Source organism: Mixophyes fleayi, chromosome 9 (genome assembly GCF_038048845.1).
Source record: "Mixophyes fleayi isolate aMixFle1 chromosome 9, aMixFle1.hap1, whole genome shotgun sequence".
Lineage (NCBI taxonomy): Eukaryota > Metazoa > Chordata > Amphibia > Anura > Limnodynastidae > Mixophyes > Mixophyes fleayi.
Genome location: NC_134410.1, coordinates 1,096,012 through 1,117,829, shown reverse-complemented (window position 1 = coordinate 1,117,829; position 21,818 = coordinate 1,096,012). Strand labels below are relative to the sequence as shown.

Genomic DNA, 21,818 nt, shown 5'->3' with positions numbered 1-21,818 from the left:
ACTGATGTTGGACGAGAAGGCCTGGCTCGTAATCTCCGTTCCAGGTCATCCCAAAGGTGTTCAATGGGGTTGAGGTCAGGGCTCTGTGGGGGCCAGTCAAGTTCTTCCACACCGAACTCATCAAACCCTGTCTTTGTAGTCCTTGTTTTGTGCACTGGGGCACAGTCATGCTGAAATAGAAAAGGGCCTTCCCCAAACTGTTGCCACAAAGTTGGATGCATTGTCCAAAATGACTTGGTATGATGAAGCATTAAGATTGTCCTTCACTGGAGATAAGTGGCCTAGCCCAAACCCTGAAAAACAGCCCCATACCATTATCCCGGCATCCGCCAAACCCAGACTCGATCCTCTGACTGCCAAGCAGAGAAGCTTGATACGTCACTCTACAGAACACGTATCCACTGCCCCACAGTCCGACGCTTGGCATTGGTCCCGGTGATGTGAGGCTGCATGCAGCTGCTCGGCCATGGAAACCCATCCATTAAGATCCCACTGCAGTTTTTGCTCTTACATTAATGGCAGTAGCAGTTCGGAACTCTTCAGCTATGGAATCAGCAGAGTGTTGACGACTTTTACACGCCATGCGCCTTAGCAGTGATTGACCCCGCTCTGTGATTTTACGTCATCTTCCGCTTTGTGGCCGAGTTGCTGTTGTTCCAAACGTTTCCACTTTCTAACAATATCACTGGCAGTTGATCGTGGAATATCTCCCAGGGATAGAATTTCACGAACAGTCTTATCGCAAAGGTGGCGGCATCCTATCACAGTACCACGAGTTCTTCAGCAAATTTTATATCTCAAATGTCTGTAAATGGAGGATGCATGGCTGGTGCTGGATGTTATACACCTCTGGCAACGGGTCTGATTGAAACACCTCAATTCAATAATTCACAGGTGTGGCCAAATACTTTGTCCATATAGTGTATATAGAATATGCACATATCTCACAAAACACTGCGAAAACTTTATTTCTAGCATCATTTCCTGCATTGACTTTTGAAATTTTCTTCCTAATGGTCTTTCCCTAACCAGGGACCTAACTCCCCTGAAAAACATTTGCAAGGAAAATCTGCCTAGTTGGTGCTTTCCAAAACCGTTTCTGCTGCTGCTCCGCTCTACCAATGACTACATTGGTTGTCTGTATTTTACCAAATATAAAATACTTATAACAACATACCGACGTTATTAACAACACTGCACCAATATACATCTCTTCTCTTATATTATCTCCCAACGCGACCCCTCCGCTCTACACAAGATCTGCATCTCTCATCCACTCATCACCTGCTCCCCGTTCCCGGTTACAGGAGTGTTCTCAGACTGCACCCGCTCTGTGGGATTCCCTCCCTCGTACACAAGATCTGCGTCTCTCATCCACTCATCACCTGCTCCCCGTTCCCGGTTACAGGAGCGTTCTCAGACTGCACCCGCTCTGTGGGATTCCCTCCCTCGTACACAAGATCTGCGTCTCTCATCCACTCATCACCTGCTCCCCGTTCCCGGTTACAGGAGCGTTCTCAGACTGCACCCGCTCTGTGGGATTCCCTCCCTCGTACACAAGATCTGCGTCTCTCATCCACTCATCACCTGCTCCCGGTTACAGGACCGTTCTCAGACTGCACCCGCTCTGTGGGATTCCCTCCCTCGTGCAACAAGACGTACCCCAGCTACAAACCATCCAGTGTTTCCTGACATCTCATCTCTCCACCAAGCTAATCAAATTCCTGAACCAACCTCTTCCCAACTCTACATAGTTCACTTAAACAACATTTATTCTCCTCCTATACTCAAATGTCATAGTGACCCCCGAAACCAACAAAACTGTGTGACTGTATTATATAGTCCCCACTAAGCACTATTCCCATTACTGGATGGGCCAATATGCAATTTGTGGCACTTAGCCTCTTGTATCACGTTTCTATTCCCCTATAGATTCTAAGCTGCTGAGCAGCGCCCTCTTACTGCTTTGTCGGTCTGTAATACCCACTCATTTAATTACAGTGTTTTATTCCCAACTGTAAAACGCTACGGAATATATTTAATACATTTTAATAATAATAATAATATGAAATGCCATTAAGGTGTTAATCAAAGACACATTAATTTCTTTCTCAATGACAAAAATGATCAGTAAAGAAATTTGTCGATCAATGGTGGATTAGGGTGTTTATTAATCATTTGGTTGAATCATTCGAAGATTAAACTGTTAGGTCTGAAAAGAATAAGCTAGAGCAGACTTAGTAGTTGCAATCTGCTAGGATTTGTAAAATCACTGAGTGAAAGCCCTTGGAAACCACACAGCATTCTGGGGCTTCTTACTCCACACTTATACCCTGTTGTTGTGGAATCAGAAGACCAGAAAATGAACCAAAACATTATTGACAAATTTCGGTGTCAATGATACACATTCCAGTTCTCCATCTAGTTTGACCTACGGAGACGAGCCAATTCTTCATGCATCCACCCCACTTGTGGAGCAAAGTTTCTCTCACGGCTACTTCCAATCTTCCAAGGTGGAGGATGTAAAATGATTAACTCTCCTTATGGTCGAAGTCACAGGAAAGAGACCCCACAAATAAGGTACCAGGAGTAACGTGGGGCAGGGCGATGGTGGATATACTCATTAAGATTCCTCACTGCAATGCTGATCAGGAAGAAGTAATATGGCAAACGCACAGCGTAACATCCCTCCCTAGAAGCCCAGGAATAAAATTGACGAGTAACATGGTTTTCTTGACTTTTCGTAATACCCTTAATGTAATCTCCAAAACGTATACAAACATTGATGTTTAATTCTTTTGGAAGTGAAGTCACAACCTGTATAGATCAACAATGGTAACGTGTGATATTAGGGGCAGAGAGATCTCCGTTGTATCAAATAAAACCCCCAGTGTTTACAGATTAGATGTTACTCTGATTAATTGTGTTGTCTGAGCAAACACAAAAAACCTTCACACAGACATCAAAATCTCCCCATCGTTTCTCCAAGCTCACCAATGTCCCTCAAAACACTGACTCAAAAAAAGCAAAATATTCAGAGCAGAGATTATAGAGCGACCAGGAACCCCTGTATCTTCTTTATAGAAATGCAAGAAAGGGCGGTGCCAGACAAGGGGCGGGGTCAGACAAAAAGAGGCGGGGCCAGGCAAGGGCTGAACAGTCATTGTGATTTAAAAAAAACAAAAGGGATTTATTTTCCTACAGTAAATTTAGGATTTAATGGGGTAAACAAACCAGGAGAATTAATAACTATATATACACGTAGAGTTACTAATGTCAGATTGGATGCAAATTTCCAGATCTATATAAACAAAATTAGATACCCACCGATATATGCTGCTACATTATTAATAATAATAACACAGTCTATACATAAAGTAGATGCCAGGTCACAATTGTCTGGGTACCCAACATTTAGGAGGAGCCCAGACTATTACTAAGTACCGACTGACAGGAGGAGCCCAGACTATTACTAAGCACCGACTGACAGGAGGAACCCAGACTATTACTAAGCACAGACTGACAGGAGGATCCCAGACTATTACTAGGCACCGACTGACAGGAGGCCAGACTATTACTAAGCACCGACTGACAGAAGGAGCCCAGACTATTACTAAGCACCGACTGACAGGAGGAACCCAGACTATTACTAAGCACAGACTGACAGGAGGAGCCCAGACTATTACTAAGCACCGACTGACAGGAGGAGCCCAGACTATTACTAAGCACCGACTGACAGGAGGAGCCCAGACTATTACTAAGTACCGACTGACAGGAGGAGCCCAGACTATTACTAAGTACCGACTGACAGGAGGAGCCCAGACTATTACTAAGTACCGACTGACAGGAGGAGCCCAGACTATTACTAAGTACCGACTGACAGGAGGAGCCCAGACTATTACTAAGTACCGACTGACAGGAGGAGCCCAGACTATTACTAAGTACCGACTGACAGGAGGAGCCCAGACTATTACTAAGTACCGACTGACAGGAGGAGCCCAGACTATTACTAAGTACCGACTGACAGGAGGAGCCCAGACTATTACTAAGTACCGACTGACAGGAGGAGCCCAGACTATTACTAAGTACCGACTGACAGGAGGAGCCCAGACTATTACTAAGTACCGACTGACAGGAGGTTCCCAGACTATTACTAAGCAACGACTGACAGGAGGATCCCAGACTATTACTAAACAATGACTGACAGGAGGATCCCAGACTATTACTAAGCAACGACTGACAGGAGGATCCCAGACTATTACTAAGCAACGACTGACAGGAGGATCCCAGACTATTACTAAGTACTGACTGACAGGAGGATCCCAGACTATTACTAAGTACTGACTGACAGGAGGATCCCAGACTATTACTAAGTACTGACTGACAGGAGGAGCCCAGACTATTACTAAGTACCGACTGACAGGAGGAGCCCAGACTATTACTAAGTACCGACTGACAGGAGGTTCCCAGACTATTACTAAGTACCGACTGACAGGAGGTTCCCAGACTATTCCTAAGCAACGACTGACAGGAGGATCCCAGACTATTACTAAGCAACGACTGACAGGAGGATCCCAGACTATTACTAAGCAACGACTGACAGGAGGATCCCAGACTATTACTAAGCAACGACTGACAGGAGGAGCCCAGACTATTACTAAGCACCGACTGACAGGAGGAGCCCAGACTATTACTAAGCACCGACTGACAGGAGGAGCCCAGACTATTACTAAGTACCGACTGACAGGAGGAGCCCAGACTAGTACTGACTGACAGGGAGCACAAATTTGTACATGTCACTTTCATGTTATAATTTTTCAATCTTTACAAATTAAAAATATTAATTGAGCATTAAATGCTACTTTTCATTTAAATAAGCATAAAAACACTCATGATTGGTCTCTACCACCTATATCTGTAATTTGGAGCATCATGATTAATATCTACTAAAAGACATTTAAAAGTTTACTATCTTTCCCCACACACGCTCGGCCGTTACCCTCCTCATATTGTTTAGCAGAGCTCCTCACAGCAACTATAGGAAGGTATAATGTGTTATCACATCTGTGCATATTACAAAGGCATCAAAACGCAGAAATCATTAACTTTTCCCTTTCTTCCTCAGAACCCCATGATGTAATGGCTGAACTCTCCTTTCAATCTAATTAATGTATATACGATCATACCTTAGCGGTTCTTCTGAGACTGCGCAGGATGTTCCTCCTGCGTGGATCCTCTCCATCTCCCTCATAGGTATTTGTAGTGTTGTCGCCCTTTGGTCCCTGGGTTCCAGTCTCTTCCTCTTTTTTTCTTATTGGACCTAGTTCATCATCGCTGCCCACACTGAAGCTACTCCGATAGCTGGAAAACTTCCCAAGTTTGGCGCACTTGGTCCGATACAGGACTGGTTTGGTCACTATGGATGCTTTCCGTGCTCGCTCCAGAGAGTTTGTGTCCATGTCGCTGTCGGAACCGTTGCCACTACCATTGGACTGTGGCTTGTTAGTGTTTCGAATAGTGATTATCTTTCCTTGGGTGCTGTCGTGAGGCACAGAGTAAATGTTCTCTTCCTCATTCCTTGGTTTTACTACTGAGTCCATAGGTTCAGCATAGTCTGAAGGGTCATAGGCTTCCGATGGCGGCCAGGTGATGGACGTCAACGACCTCCTATGTCCATCACGAGACCCTGGTTCTAAGAATGACAGATCGGATTTGGAAATATCAAATGGAATAGGAGGCTTTGGTTTTAGTGGTGGAGGTACCTTGTTATTGAGTTTGCTGTCTAAGGTGACCGAGATGAAAGGATGACTATCATTGTCCTCCAGCTCTCTAGTCAATTTTGAATGGTCTCTAGATTGAGCGGCCTTTCCCATGTCATCCCTAGGTAGAATGTGTTGAGGCGATGGGTCTAGGTCCTCCTCAGAGTCAGGCATATGGGAATTGCAGAGGGGAGAACCTGCCCGAGGTGAGCTAAAAACCTCCTCTGTAGTGCTACATGCTTCTGCTGTGTTGTCATACATGTGTGAGGCTTCAATGATAACCTTCTTTTCCACCACGTCCTTAAAAAAAGAATAGAACATGTCCATCTTGGGTTGGGCTTGCCCACATTGTAACATTAGGAATTTGCCTTCAATGTCTTGGGCTATCTCTTCTCCTTCTGTTAGCTGGTCTCTGCTCACATTGTCCAAGAGTGTTACTGGGCCCTCTGTCAAGGCAACAAGCTGCACGGGGACAATATCTTGCACTTCGCAGAGAAAGGCACGCAGCATGGCCAAAGAGGCACGACGTTTGGCTGCATAGAAAACCATGTAGCCGTGTACCAGTCGTGTCTTGCGAATGTTGAAGGAGGCATGATAGGACAAGATAAGCAACTCCAGGCGGCGTTTCTGACTACCTATGGGCAAATCAAGTACCACTGAGCCACCAACCCCGAACTGTGACGGACGATAAGTGTGAGGTTTCAGAGCGTTAAGCACTTCCTCCATATTAAAGTGATCTCCACACATCAGACACATGACTATACGCAGCTCACAATCAATCAGATCCTTGATGCTGGGCGAGCAGGTTACAAGGTTCAGATTCCTTTTGGACTCGAGAAGCACACGCAGCAGTATCTGGCTGATCTGTTTCTCGTTTATGTTGCGGCCATAGCCCAAGCCTGTGGAGGCTGCGTCTAAGAAGACACACTGCAGCTTGCTAGCTATTTGCTTGCCCTGCTGAATGAGGCTATACGCGGTTTCTCCACTTGTGTCACCCCTCCGGTTAACCAGTATTAATGTGAGGGGTAAGTTGAGCAAGTGGCTTTCCTTCCGCCCTAGACTGGACTCTCTGCTCTTCTCGATACTCTCTACTACATAGGACAAAGACTCTTTGGAGTTGTAAAGGCAGAGGCATCCGTGAGGCATGAAAGTCGTAGTCTGAAATGAATTCACTGGGAGCCGCACATTGCCCTCGATGGGGCGCAAAGACAACTCGTACATCTTCCCATCAATCACATACTTATCGTCATTGGTGCAAAGAGCTCGAATCTCATTAGCGAGTTCCCGAGCCAGTCCATCCTTGCCAAGGATCACCAAGTTGATTCTGTCTACATTTGGGTCTTTATGGAGGTAATCATTAGGAAAAGGGCACCTGGAACTGAGAAGTTGTTCGATTTTGGTCTCTACACAAAAAGGGTTGCTAGGACAAGTGTCTTTAGTGGGATGATAGACAAAGTGAATGTGTTTAAGGATTAGGGCATCCCGCTCAGCCTGCAGCTTCTGCAGAGCTTTAAACCGTTGTTCCTCACCCAGAACTTCCTGAATTACCCCCATTTTTTCTTTGCTGGGCTTGGCATCTAATTCCAGCTCATAGAACAACTCAGAATATTCCAGCAATAACTCTTGGAAGTCTTCTTTTGCTTTGTCAATGATCTCTTTCTGGTGCTTACTATATATATCCATATAGACGGGCTCCTCCAACCACTGATAAAACTCCTCACTCATGATAAAGCTACGAGCCTCTTCCCAGGGCTTCCCTGGTGTGATAAACGGGGATGTACCTAGATTTTCTTTGAAGGCTCTTTTCATTTCAGCCTTCTTCCTAGCGTTCTTCAGTTTTTCAAGGTGATTAAAATAGACCTCAGCGGCTTGCTGTGTTTCCATCATGTCGTAAGGTATGCGCTCATCTTCCATGTTGTCTATGTGACTGGTTAGATCCCAAGGGGTATCCTCGAGTACCACAAACCACTGAAAGAAGTCAGGCTTTGAGTCTAGCAACTTGGCTACTTTGGGCCAGCTCAAGTGGTCTATTTCATCGAGGTCAGGCACAAGGACATCTAAAGCACGTGGGAGAACGGACAAGTAAATCCTGCGACGACGCTCTGTGTGGTCCTGTTTCAGGCGTTGGACATGCTGCTGGAACAACTTCTTGGCTTTATCGGTGCCTTCCAAGTACAAATAATCCTGATATTCACTGCAGCTCTGCATGCGTCTGCTAGCGTTCAGCCATGTCTCATTGTGAGACTTCACAACACGTCCCACCAGCCACTCATACTTGTCCTTTGCTGCTGCGATTTGCTGGCTCTGCTGCTTCAACGCCTCAAAGTAAGGGATGATCTTGGACTTGCCTCGACTTTTGTCAATCAGTTGTATAAGGGCAGTAAAGGCAAGGTCCACATTGACGTTAGACCGGGCTGAAGTTTCGACAACCTGCAAGTTCTTCTTGTTAAGAGCAAACCCGTGAGCGTCACGGATATACCGTTCAACTCCTTCATCACACTTGGTCAGAACGAGTACAATGGGCTTCTTAGTCTTGGACAACTGAGTGTATAGGTTGGAGACAAACTTCAGTTGGTCATCAAAGTTCCTATTCATGCCGCGACTGACGTCTACACACAGCAGAAAACCATCTACCAGTAGTTTGCCTTCAGGCATCTGTTTCTGTTCAAAGTCCTGCTCCAGTCCCAACTGATCTGTGCAAAAGTACATGAGTTTTTCAGCGGAGGCCAGCTTACTTGAGGCAGCCCGCTTGATGTATGGCTGCAGGGCTGTGCTGCGGTGAGGCTGGAACGTCTGATCATCTATGAACTCTGTCTGTTCCACCACATGCAGCTTGCACTCTACACAATCCTCCAGCATCCGGGTCACCTCGCCCCAGTACAGGAAATGGTCATTGTTCACTACCCGGCCTCCAAAGTCACTAGTGCTCAGGACGGATGTGTGGTCCAGGTGAAAGTCATCCGCGCTTGGTCGTGCAAAGCGGTTGCACAGGCATGACTTGCCGATGCCACACTGGCCTTTTTCCTTCTCAGTGCCAGATAGGCCCACCACGCTGATTCCATAGGTGGGCACGCGCACATCTTGTTTCCGTGCCATCATCATGGCGCAGCACTCATCCTGCCCACATCAACAGCTGCTGAGGCGAGGCTTGGCAATGCCACCCCATGCACAAACTCTTTGTGAAGATAGGACGAGGGAGGGTGCTACGATCAGGAACAACTTCTTCCCCATGCACAGATGTTCCTCGTGAGATGAGTGCAGCAGTCTATCGGGAAGAGTCTCTGTTCTTCGTTTCACCGCACAAGTCATAAACCGCTCTCATCTCCAGGTTTCCAGGGCAATCTGTAGAATAAAAGATAGATTCAGTATTATAGTAAAAATTAGATAATTGTTATAAAGAAAAACCATTAAAACAAATACACAAGTGTGAACAAAATCTCACATTTTAAATGCACCCTGAGTGACATACAACACATTCTTCCTGGGGCCACAGTGACCCCCACGTGAAACACACAAAAATACACAAAACATGCAAAGATAAAGATAATATTATAAAATATCCACAATCATGAGAGAGAAAAAAGTAAATATGCAAAATATAAAATAATCAATACATTTAAATCATGTAAAGACTTCAATATATACACAAAGAACCGATCGTTAAATATACCAGCATCCGAGTGTGATCAGACACAATGTATCTCTTTAGTACAAACAGATCCTAAATTCAGTAACAAATGTGACTGATTATTCAACTAAATTATCAAACAGATCTAACCCTGTGTGGGTCACAGACAAAACCCCCCATCAATCAATCAATAAACTTTAAAATTGTTCAATCCCAACTATTCCTAATGAGTTAAAAAGAAAGGCTCTTAAAATACTGACGTTTCAGACACATGAATAATCCACTGTACATGCTAAATTTATATATGTTATAGAACTAATGTAAGATCTCAGATATAAACTGATCTTTATCTCCGCAAATATTGGATTACTTTGAAGATATAAAGTTGAGCACCATAGGAAGGGATGTGTCTAATACCTGTGAATTCCACAGGAATCAATGTTCCTTAGAACACAAGAAAACATCAGACCAAGCACAACCAAGAGAATCGGACTCATAAAGAAGACTTTATGATTAACCTTCTCCAGCAGGAACAGCAGTGGGCGCTTACATACAATCCAGATATTAACCTTAGTGATGTATCCTGCAGACTAGGTGGATCTGAAACATTGAAATGGGAGAAAATGACAACTACAAAGTAATTGTGGGCCATGAGTCCAGATCAGACCCCAGTCCAGTATCCTCAATCTCAGAACCCTAACCACGCCGTGCCCAGGCCAGACCCCCGGCCCAACCCCGTCGTGTCCAGGACAGACCCCCGGCCCAACCCAGTCGTGTCCAGGACAGACCCCCGGCCCAACCCCGTCGTGTCCAGGACAGACCCCCGGCCCAACCCAGTCGTGTCCAGGACAGACCACCGGCCCAACCCAGTCGTGTCCAGGACAGACCACCGGCCCAACCCCGTCGTGTCCAGGACAGACCACCGGCCCAACCCAGTCGTGTCCAGGACAGACCACCGGCCCAACCCAGTCGTGTCCAGGACAGACCCCCGGCCCAACCCCGTCGTGTCCAGGACAGACCACCGGCCCAACCCAGTCGTGTCCAGGACAGACCCCCGGCCCAACCCAGTCGTGTCCAGGACAGACCCCCGGCCCAACCCCGTCGTGTCCAGGACAGACCCCCGGCCCAACCCAGTCGTGTCCAGGACAGACCCCCGGCCCAACCCCGTCGTGTCCAGGACAGACCCCCGGCCCAACCCTGCCTTCTGCAGGCCAGAGCCCCGGACCAACCCCGCCTTCTCCAGGCCAGAGCACCGCCGTGTCCAGGTCAGATGCCCAGCCTAACCCCGCCATGTCCAGGGCAGTCCCCGGCCCAGCCACACATTGGTACAGACCAGAGAAGGGCGCTTAGTGTAAGGACAATTGACATTTACGATATGTGCAAACAGTCTGCAGCGCCACAAGAGTTGTTTGATGCTGGAGTCGGATCCAAAGAGTCATTTCATCTCTCTGGGCTCCAGCTTCTCCAAACAGCGGAAGAGGACAGATCTTAATATACAACAAACAAAAATCCATACTGCCATTTCCATCATTACGTCATACTGCAGTCTCACGATGACAACATGAGCCCATTATAGACACAGTGACAGCACAATCCAAGAGCTGAGATCATAGGAACCGCTTCAAACTAAAGCATTTTACGTATATTTACTTTTACACCACATGCAGCACTCCAGCTGTTGCGGTACTAAAAGTCCCAGCATGTCCTCACAGACTGATACTCTCAAGAGTCTGCTCAGAGGTATAATCTAACAACACAGCAGGTTATACTGCTTTACCTTGTTCCCAAATATTCTGCACAAGACAAGACACTGCACTGTGCTGGATACTGTGCGATAGTCCTGAGACCCCCCCCCCCCAGCACTGTACCCCCACATACTGAGATCACCCCCCACCAGCACTGTACCCCCACATACTGAGATCACCCCCCACCAGCAGTGTACCCCGACACACTGAGACCCCCCCACCAGCACTGTACCCCGACACACTGAGATCCCACCACCACCAGCACTGTACCCCCACACACACAGATCACCCCACCACCACCAGCACTGTACCCCCACACCCTGAGATCACCCCACCACCACCAGCACTGTACCCCCACACAGAGACCCCCCCCCACTTACTGAGATCACCCCCCCACCAGCACTGTACCCCCAAATACTGAGATAACCCCCCCACCAGCACTGTACCCCCACATACTGAGATAACCCCCCCACCAGCACTGTACCCCCACATACTGAGATAACCCCCGCCCCCAGCACTGTACCCCCACATACTGAGATCACCCCCCACCAGCACTGTACCCTCCCCACACTGAGATCACCCACCACCAGCACGGTACCCCCACACACTGAGATCACCCCACCACCCCCACACCCTGAGATCAGCCCCCCTTCCACCAGCACTGTACCCCCAAATACTGAGATAACCCCCCACCAGCACTGTACCCCCACATACTGAGATAACCCCCCCCACCAGCACTGTACTCCGAAATACTGAGATAACCCCCCCACCAGCACTGTACCCTCCCCACACTAAGACCCCCTAGCAACACTGTATCCCCACATACTGAGACCCCCCCCCCCAGCACTGTACCCCCACATACTGAGATCACCCCCCACCAGCACTGTACCCCCACATACTGAGATCACCCCCCACCAGCAGTGTACCCCGACACACTGAGACCCCCCCACCAGCACTGTACCCCGACACACTGAGATCCCACCACCACCAGCACTGTACCCCCACACACACAGATCACCCCACCACCACCAGCACTGTACCCCCACACCCTGAGATCACCCCACCACCACCAGCACTGTACCCCCACACAGAGACCCCCCCCCACTTACTGAGATCACCCCCCCACCAGCACTGTACCCCCAAATACTGAGATAACCCCCCCACCAGCACTGTACCCCCACATACTGAGATAACCCCCCCACCAGCACTGTACCCCCACATACTGAGATAACCCCCGCCCCCAGCACTGTACCCCCACATACTGAGATCACCCCCCACCAGCACTGTACCCTCCCCACACTGAGATCACCCACCACCAGCACGGTACCCCCACACACTGAGATCACCCCACCACCCCCACACCCTGAGATCAGCCCCCCTTCCACCAGCACTGTACCCCCAAATACTGAGATAACCCCCCACCAGCACTGTACCCCCACATACTGAGATAACCCCCCCCACCAGCACTGTACTCCGAAATACTGAGATAACCCCCCCACCAGCACTGTACCCTCCCCACACTAAGACCCCCTAGCAACACTGTATCCCCACATACTGAGACCCCCGCCCCCAGCACTGTACCCCCACATACTGAGATCACCCCCCACCAGCACTGTACCCCCAAATACTGAGAACCCCCACCAGCACTGTACCCCCAAATACTGAGAACCCCCCACCAGCTCTGTACCCCCACACAGAGACACCCCCCCACCAGCACTGTACCCCCACACACTGAGATCACCCCACCACCCCCCGAGATCAGCCCCCCTTCCACCAGCACTGTACCCCCACACCCTGAGATCACCCCCCTCCACCAGCACTGTACCCCAACCCTGAGATCACCCCCCTCCACCAGCACTGTACCCCAACCCTCTGAGATCCCCCTGCCTCCACCAGCACTGTACCCCAACCCACCACCAGCACTGTACCCACACACACTGAGATCACCCCCCCCCCACCAGCACTGTACCCCAAATACTGAGATAACCCCCACCAGCACTGTACCCCCAAATACTGAGATAACCCCCCCCACCAGCACTGTACCCCCACATACTGAGATAACCCCCCACCAGCACTGTACCCCCCACATACTGAGATCACCCCCCACCAGCACTGTACCCCCAAATACTGAGATCACCCCCCACCAGCACTGTACCCCCAAATACTGAGATAACCCCCCCACCAGCACTGTACCCCCACATACTGAGATAACCCCCCACCAGCACTGTACCCCCACATACTGAGATCACCCCCCACCACAACTGTACCCTCGCCACACTGAGATCCCCCAGCACCACTGTACCCCAACCCTGAGATCACCCCCCCCCCCTCCACCAGCACTGTACCTCAACCCTCTGAGATCACCCCCCCTCCACCAGCACTGTACCCCAACCCACCACCAGCACTGTACCCCCACACACTGAGATCACCCCCTTCCACCAGCACTGTACCCCAACCCTCTGAGATCATCTCCCCTCCACCAGCACAGTACCCCAACCCTCTGAGATAACCTCCCCTCCACCAGCACTATACCCCAACCCACCACCAGCACTGTACCCCCACACACTGAGATCACCCCCTTCCACCAGCACTGTACCCCAACCCTCTGAGATCACCTCCCCTCCACCAGCACTATACCCCAACCCTCTGAGATCACCCCCCCCCCACCAGCACTGTACCCCGACACACTGAGATCAACCCCCCTCCACCAGCACTGTACCCCCACATACTGAGATCACCCCCCCACCAGCACTGTACCCCCAAATACTGAGATAACCCCCCCACCAGCACTGTACCCACACATACTGAGATCACCCCCCACCACAACTGTACCCTCGCCACACTGAGATCCCCCAGCACCACTGTACCCCAACCCTGAGATCACCCCCCCTCCACCAACACTGTACCTCAACCCTCTGAGATCACCCCCCCTCCACCAGCACTGTACCCCAACCCACCACCAGCACTGTACCCCCACACACTGAGATCACCCCCTTCCACCAGCACTGTACCCCAACCCTCTGAGATCATCTCCCCTCCACCAGCACAGTACCCCAACCCTCTGAGATCACCTCCCCTCCACCAGCACTATACCCCAACCCACCACCAGCACTGTACCCCAACCCTCTGAGATCATCTCCCCTCCACCAGCACTGTACCCCAACCCTCTGAGATCACCTCCCCTCCACCAGCACAGTACCCCAACCCTCTGAGATCACCTCCCCTCCACCAGCACTATACCCCAACCCTCTGAGATCACCTCCCCTCCACCAGCACTATACCCCAACCCTCTGAGATCACCCCCCCCCCCCCACCAGCACTGTACCCCCACACACTGAGATCAACCCCCCTCCACCAGCACTGTACCTCAACCCTCTGAGATGACCTCCCCTCCCCCCCACCAGCACTGTACCCCCACACACTGAGATCACCCCCTTCCACCAGCACTGTACCCCAACCCTCTGAGATCACCTCCCCTCCACCAGCAATATACCACAACCCTCTGAGATCACCCCCCCCCCCCCACCAGCACTGTACCCCCACACACTGAGATCAACCCCCCTCCACCAGCACTGTACCTCAACCCTCTGAGATCACCTCCCCTCCACCAGCACTATACCTCAACCCTCTGAGATCACCTCCCCTCCACCAGCACTGTACCCCAACCCACCACCAGCACTGTACCCACACACACTGAGATCACCCCCCCCCCCACCAGCACTGTACCCCAAATACTGAGATAACCCCCACCAGCACTGTACCCCCAAATACTGAGATAACCCCCCCACCAGCACTGTACCCCCACATACTGAGATAACCCCCCACCAGCACTGTACCCCCCACATACTGAGATCACCCCCCACCAGCACTGTACCCCCAAATACTGAGATAACCCCCCCACCAGCACTGTACCCCCACATACTGAGATAACCCCCCACCAGCACTGTACCCCCACATACTGAGATCACCCCCCACCACAACTGTACCCTCGCCACACTGAGATCCCCCAGCACCACTGTACCCCAACCCTGAGATCACCCCCCCCTCCACCAGCACTGTACCTCAACCCTCTGAGATCACCCCCCCTCCACCAGCACTGTACCCCAACCCACCACCAGCACTGTACCCCCACACACTGACATCACCCCCTTCCACCAGCACTGTACCCCAACCCTCTGAGATCACCTCCCCTCCCCCCCACCAGCACTGTACCCCCACACACTGAGATCACCCCCTTCCACCAGCACTGTACCCCAACCCTCTGAGATCACCTCCCCTCCACCAGCACTATACCCCAACCCTCTGAGATCACCCCCCCCCACCAGCACTGTACCCCCACACACTGAGATCAACCCCCCTCCACCAGCACTGTACCTCAACCCTCTGAGATCACCTCCCCTCCACCAGCACTATACCTCAACCCTCTGAGATCACCTCCCCTCCACCAGCACTGTACCCCAACCCACCACCAGCACTGTACCCACACACACTGAGATCACCCCCCCCCCCCCACCAGCACTGTACCCCAAATACTGAGATAACCCCCACCAGCACTGTACCCCCAAATACTGAGATAACCCCCCCACCAGCACTGTACCCCCACATACTGAGATAACCCCCCACCAGCACTGTACCCCCCACATACTGAGATCAACCCCCCTCCACCAGCACTGTACCTCAACCCTCTGAGATCACCTCCCCTCCCCCCCACCAGCACTGTACCCCCACACACTGAGATCACCCCCTTCCACCAGCACTGTACCCCAACCCTCTGAGATCACCTCCCCTCCACCAGCACTATACCCCAACCCTCTGAGATCACCCCCCCCCCACCAGCACTGTACCCCCACACACTGAGATCAACCCCCCTCCACCAGCACTGTACCTCAACCCTCTGAGATCACCTCCCCTCCACCAGCACTATACCGCAACCCTCTGAGATCACCGCCCCCCCCCCCCTCCCCCCCCCTCCCCTCCACCAGCACTGTATCACTGTAGGGTGGATGTTGGTTTCCCCATCACACACTTTATTTTTTATTAGTGGATACATGAATAATCACCATGTAGCCGAACAAGGGTACACTGGCCCCCTCAGAACAGAGGTCAGTTTGGCCGGAGACCAGTGCCGATATCTGAGCCACAGGCTGACCTATAGCACTGCCGTTCATGGAATCAGCAGCTGAGTGTGAAGACGTCACTGTCAGAGAAAGGAGAGATTTATCAGGTCATAAATACCGAGATGCCGGAAGTCACCAGATATACCAGAAAGACATGCTCTGTAATTAGACACATGCCTCAGGGTGCAGAAACTGACGCTGAGGAGAAACAGGGAACGTTTCTATCATTGTTTCATATCTGTCCCCAGAACTCCGGCACAGACATACTGCAGGGACGTCTGCTCAGTCTGCCTCCTCCTTGACACTAAAACTACAAGCCACTTCAGGAACACCTGGGGGTGGTATTTCTTGATGCTCCTTAAACTTCCTGTCAGGATGCCTCATATGACACACCACCATGTCTGAGGTATGTGACCTTATTAGCTTCCACGGTGACATAATTACAGATTTATAAAGATAGAAGTGGCCTTTTCATAGCAGATCAACTTATATATTATTGAGATTGCTACAATGTAAAGAAGAAAACACCAAAGGCAATCTGTCAGTCTGTCCTTGTGTACTCAACAAACAGGACCTGCAGCACATTCCATGGGGAGGGGGGGGGGGGAGGGGGGGAGCATACACCCCGGCCATCAGGTGTAATGTTAAACTAAGTTCATGAGCCCAGGGTGTTTGTGTAAAACTGTATAGAGAGGGCAAAGTCTGATATGAGTGTATAACATCTACTATAGTGTGTAACAGCTCTGACACCAGCAATACACATCACTACTACTAATGGTCCTGTTCCTATGAGACACAGAGGAGGGGACTGAAAATAAGAGCTGACACTCTAATCCCTCCCCCGGCTGTCCTGTATTCAGCACTGGCCACTAATCCCAGTCCTGACCCAGAGTAAGAGGTCACCACCAGTTACCAGGAGAGAGGCGCTGCAGCAGCCAGAAGTAAGCAGGTGAAGGAGCCTGTGGCCCTCACAACTGATGAGAGTCTGGTGGCTGAAGTTGTGGTGAATGATAGCAGGTTACTGACAGAAAGTGAGAGCCCAAACAATCCCCACCCCACTGCCACTGACAGGGTGACAAAATAAGCGCACACCGTCACACGATCAATAAACATCAACTCGGAAACAAGAACTTTTAAACCATCCGACCAAATGTCCCGTCAGTATGGGTGTGCTGCATGAGAAGAATGTGGAATTATTAACACCAAGACAGACTGTAATAAGGACATTCTGAAAACATGACCTGTTCTACAACTTAAATATAATTGTAAAGAAACAAAAACATGGCCGACCTTTGGCCCCCATGTCGCATCCCATCATGCCCTGCTAGCCATGGTAGCAGTATGAAAGGTGCCCAACCCACCATAAACTCATCTCACCTTCTGGACAGTTATATTTACACACACAAAAATCAATAGATTGGAGAATACAGAAGAAGCAGTAACTGTAACGCCGTGCGGGCGTGGAAGAGGCAGCCAGGACCGCCATGACAGCGACACATCCAGCAGACTACGTAGAGATAGGTCTACACCAGCCGTGACCAACAATATGTAGTCTGTTCCTTAGTCCTCGGACGATACACATACATAAACACACACACACGTGCAATGACAAATCATGGCGTCGGGGTAGTTGTATCTGTGCAGCGGACATCCTGAATACGTCAGTCCAACTATCAGTATCTATCGGACGTCCTGTAGCCCCATATATCAGGGTCTCCATACTGGGAGGGGATTGGTTGGTAACTAAGTTATTTGCCATCGTCTGATAATAAATCTGCTGGGACCTGTCTGTATAGCCCACATTACACCTCAAACTACAGCTCCAATAGTGTGTACAGCGCAGAATTTATATGTGTGTATATACAGGATGTATGATGTACATATAGCGTGCATGTGTGTATATATAATACGTAGACCTATAGTGGGTACATAATGTGTGTATAGGGGATATATAATGAGCAGTGTGTATAAGAGGATGTATTGTATATAATGTGTTTGTAAATAGGGAGTATATAGTGCTTACATAGTGGGGTGTATATAATGTGTATATCATGTATATAGTAGGTATACAGAATATATCATATACATAATACAATAGGGTGTGCACAATGTATATCTACTGGGTATATAATGTGGGTGTATAAAACACAATATGGCGTGTATAATATATGTATGGTGGATAGAACATGATGTATATAATATAATAAGGTGTGTATAATGGGCAGCACGGTGGCTCAATGCAGGGCCGTAACTAGGGCTATGCGACAGGGGCCGACCGCCCAAGGCGCAACGTAGGGGGGCGCAATTTAGGAATATTTTAGGTTAATTTGGTTAAAATTGAGGGCTAGGGGTGCGGCATTTGTCTTTCTCGCCCAGGGCGCTAGAATTCTAAATTACGGCTCTGGCTCAGTGGTTAGCACTTCTGCCTCACAGCGCTGGGGTCATGAGTTCAATTCCCGACCATGGCCTTATCTGTGTGGAGTTTGTATGTTCTCCCCCTGTTTGCGTGGGTTTCCTCCAGGTGCTCCGGTTTCCTCCCACACTCCAAAAACATGCTAGTAGGTTAATTGGCTGCTATCAAAAATTGACGTGTGTGTGTGTTAGGGAATTTAGACTGTAAGCTCCAATGGGGCAGGGACTGATGTGAGCAAGTTCTCTGTACAGCGCTGCGGAATCAATGGCACTATATAAATAAATGGTGATGATGATGTATACATTCTGGGTGTATAATGTGGGTATATAGAATATGATGTATATAATATGATAATAGGGTATATATAATGATACATCGGGTGTAATTATATGATAATAGGGGTATATATTATATGGATACATGGGGTGTATATAATATGATACATGAGGTGTATATCATACATGGGGTGTATATAATATGATACATGGGATGTATATAATATGATCATAGGGGGGTATATATAATATGATACACGGGGTGTATATCATACATGGAGTGTATATAATATGAAGATAAGGTGTATATAATATGATTATAGAGGGTGTATATATTTTGATACATGGGGTGTATATATTGTAGAGGGTGTCTATAACATGATTGTAGAGGGTGTATATAATATGATGATATAGGGTGTATATAACATGATACATGAGGTATATAATATGATGATAGAGGGTGTATATAACATGATACATGAGGTATATAATATGATGATAGAGGGTGTATATAATATAATGATAGAGGGTGTATATAATATAATGATAGAGGGTGTATATAATATAATGATAGAGGGTGTATATAATGATAGAGGGTGTATATAACATGATTGTAGAGGGTGTATATAACATGATGATAGAGGGTGTATATAACATGATGATAGAGGGTGTATATAACATGATGGTAGAGGGCTGTATATAATATGATGGTAGAGGGTGTATATAATAACATGATACATGAGGTATATAATATGATTATAGGGTTTATATAATATGATTATAGGGTGTATATAATAAGATGATAGTGGGTGTATATAACATATTACATGAGGTATATAATATGGGTGTACATAGGATTATAGGGTGTATATAATATGATGGTAGAGGGTGTATATAACATGATACATGAGGTATATAATATGATGGTAGAGGGTGTATATAATATGATTATAGAGGGTGTATATAATATCATACATGAGGTATATAATATGATGGTAGAGGGTGTATATAATATGATGGTAGAGGGTGTATATAATATGATTATAGAGGGTGTATATAATATGATGGTAGAGGGTGTATATAATATTATGGTAGAGGGTGTATATAATATGATTATAGAGGGTGTATATAATATGATGGTAGAGGGTGTATATAATATTATGGTAGAGGGTGTATATAATATGATTATAGAGGGTGTATATAATATGATTATAGAGGGTGTATATAATATGATTATAGAGGGTGTATATAATATGATTATAGAGGGTGTATATAATATCATACATGAGGTATATAATATGATGATAGAGGGTGTATATAATATGATGGTAGAGGGTGTATATAATATGATTATAGAGGGTGTATATAATATGATTATAGAGGGTGTATATAACATAATACATGAGGTATATAATATGATTATAGAGGGTGTATATAATATGATTATAGAGGGTGTATATAATATGATTATAGAGGGTGTATATAATATGATTATAGAGGGTGTATATAATATGATTATAGAGGGTGTATATAACATAATACATGAGGTATATAATATGGGTGTACATAGGATTATAGGGTGTATATAATATGATGGTAGAGGGTGTATATAATATGATTATAGAGGGTGTATATAATATTATGGTAGAGGGTGTATATAATATTATGGTAGAGGGTGTATATAATATGATTATAGAGGGTGTATATAATATGATTATAGAGGGTGTATATAACATGATTATAGAGGGTGTATATAATATTATGGTAGAGGGTGTATATAACATGATACATGAGGTATATAATATGATGATTATTGGGATACACAATCTGGGTGTATTCGGGGGGTGCTGGGTGACCCGCACATTACACCCGGATCCCCGCACACAGATGTCACAGCTCTCTCACCCGGCTTTCTCTGCTCTCCTTGTGAACTCGGTTTCCGGGTGTATGAGGCCTAGAGGCGGGTTCCGGGGTGTTCAGGGGGACGGGCTGCAGATGTGACACCCGCTGCGGGCACTTCCAGTATCCGTGTGACTAGGGTGTCAGCGAGCCCCCGGCCGCGGTTTCCGGGTGTATCCGGGTGACTCGGGAGTCTCCTCCTGTAATGGCGGCTCCTTCCTTCCGGCGGGCGCGCGGGCGCGGGCACGAGCAGAGGAGAAAGGGCGCCGGGGACGCGCCGGGAGCGCCTCCGGAAGTTAGCCATCTTTCTACTCTCAATACCATTCAGGGTGCTAGCGCTGAAGTCACCGGAAGTAGATCGAACGCCATCTTGGTGCTCTGAAGCTTTTTGTATTCTTCTTGAAACTTTATTCATAGTGATTCTTGTGTGAACAGAGAGTTAAAGGTGACAGTGGTAGTGATTGTGTGCTCAGTACTAAGTGTAACAGAAATTATAATGTACCCCAAATATACACTGACCCCCCTCCCCAAAGTCTGTGAGTGTCACAGATATGGAGAAGACAGGGCAGAATATGGCTTACCTGCTGTCTTCCCAGACTGCCCCCATCACCTCACAGACTGCCCCCCTCTCCTCCCAGACTGCCCCCATCACCTCACAGACTGCCCCCCTCTCCTCCCAGACTACCCCCATCACCTCACAGACTGCCCCCCTCTCCTCCCAGACTGTCTCGTCCCCTCCCAGACTGTCCCCCTCTCCCCCCAGACTGCCCCCATCACCTCACAGACTGTCCCCCTCTCCTCCCAGACTGTCTCGTCCCCTCCCAGACTGTCTCGTCCCCTCCCAGACTGCCCCCCTCTCCTCCCAGACTGCCCCCATCACCTCACAGACTGTCCCCCTCTCCTCCCAAACTGTCTCGTCCCCTCCCAGACTGCCCCCCTCTCCTCCCAGACTGCCCCCATCACCTCACAGACTGCCCCCCTC

At 48.5% G+C, this 21,818-nt stretch overlaps 1 protein-coding gene across 2 annotated transcripts in view; it reads right to left on the bottom strand.

Moving 5' to 3' along the window:
• ARHGAP35 (Rho GTPase activating protein 35) overlaps positions 1-21,086 on the bottom strand; it is a 29,662-nt gene extending 8,576 nt beyond the window's left edge. For both annotated transcript variants that reach the window (XM_075186199.1, XM_075186200.1), the window contains exons 1-2: positions 20,843-21,086; positions 5,187-9,101 (exon numbers count right to left, since the gene is read on the bottom strand). In XM_075186199.1, the coding sequence (XP_075042300.1) occupies positions 5,187-8,861 (3,675 nt within the window). In that variant the 5' untranslated portion in view covers positions 8,862-9,101; positions 20,843-21,086. The remainder of the gene's footprint in view (positions 1-5,186; positions 9,102-20,842) is intronic.
• Between the last annotated feature and the right edge of the window lie 732 nt (positions 21,087-21,818).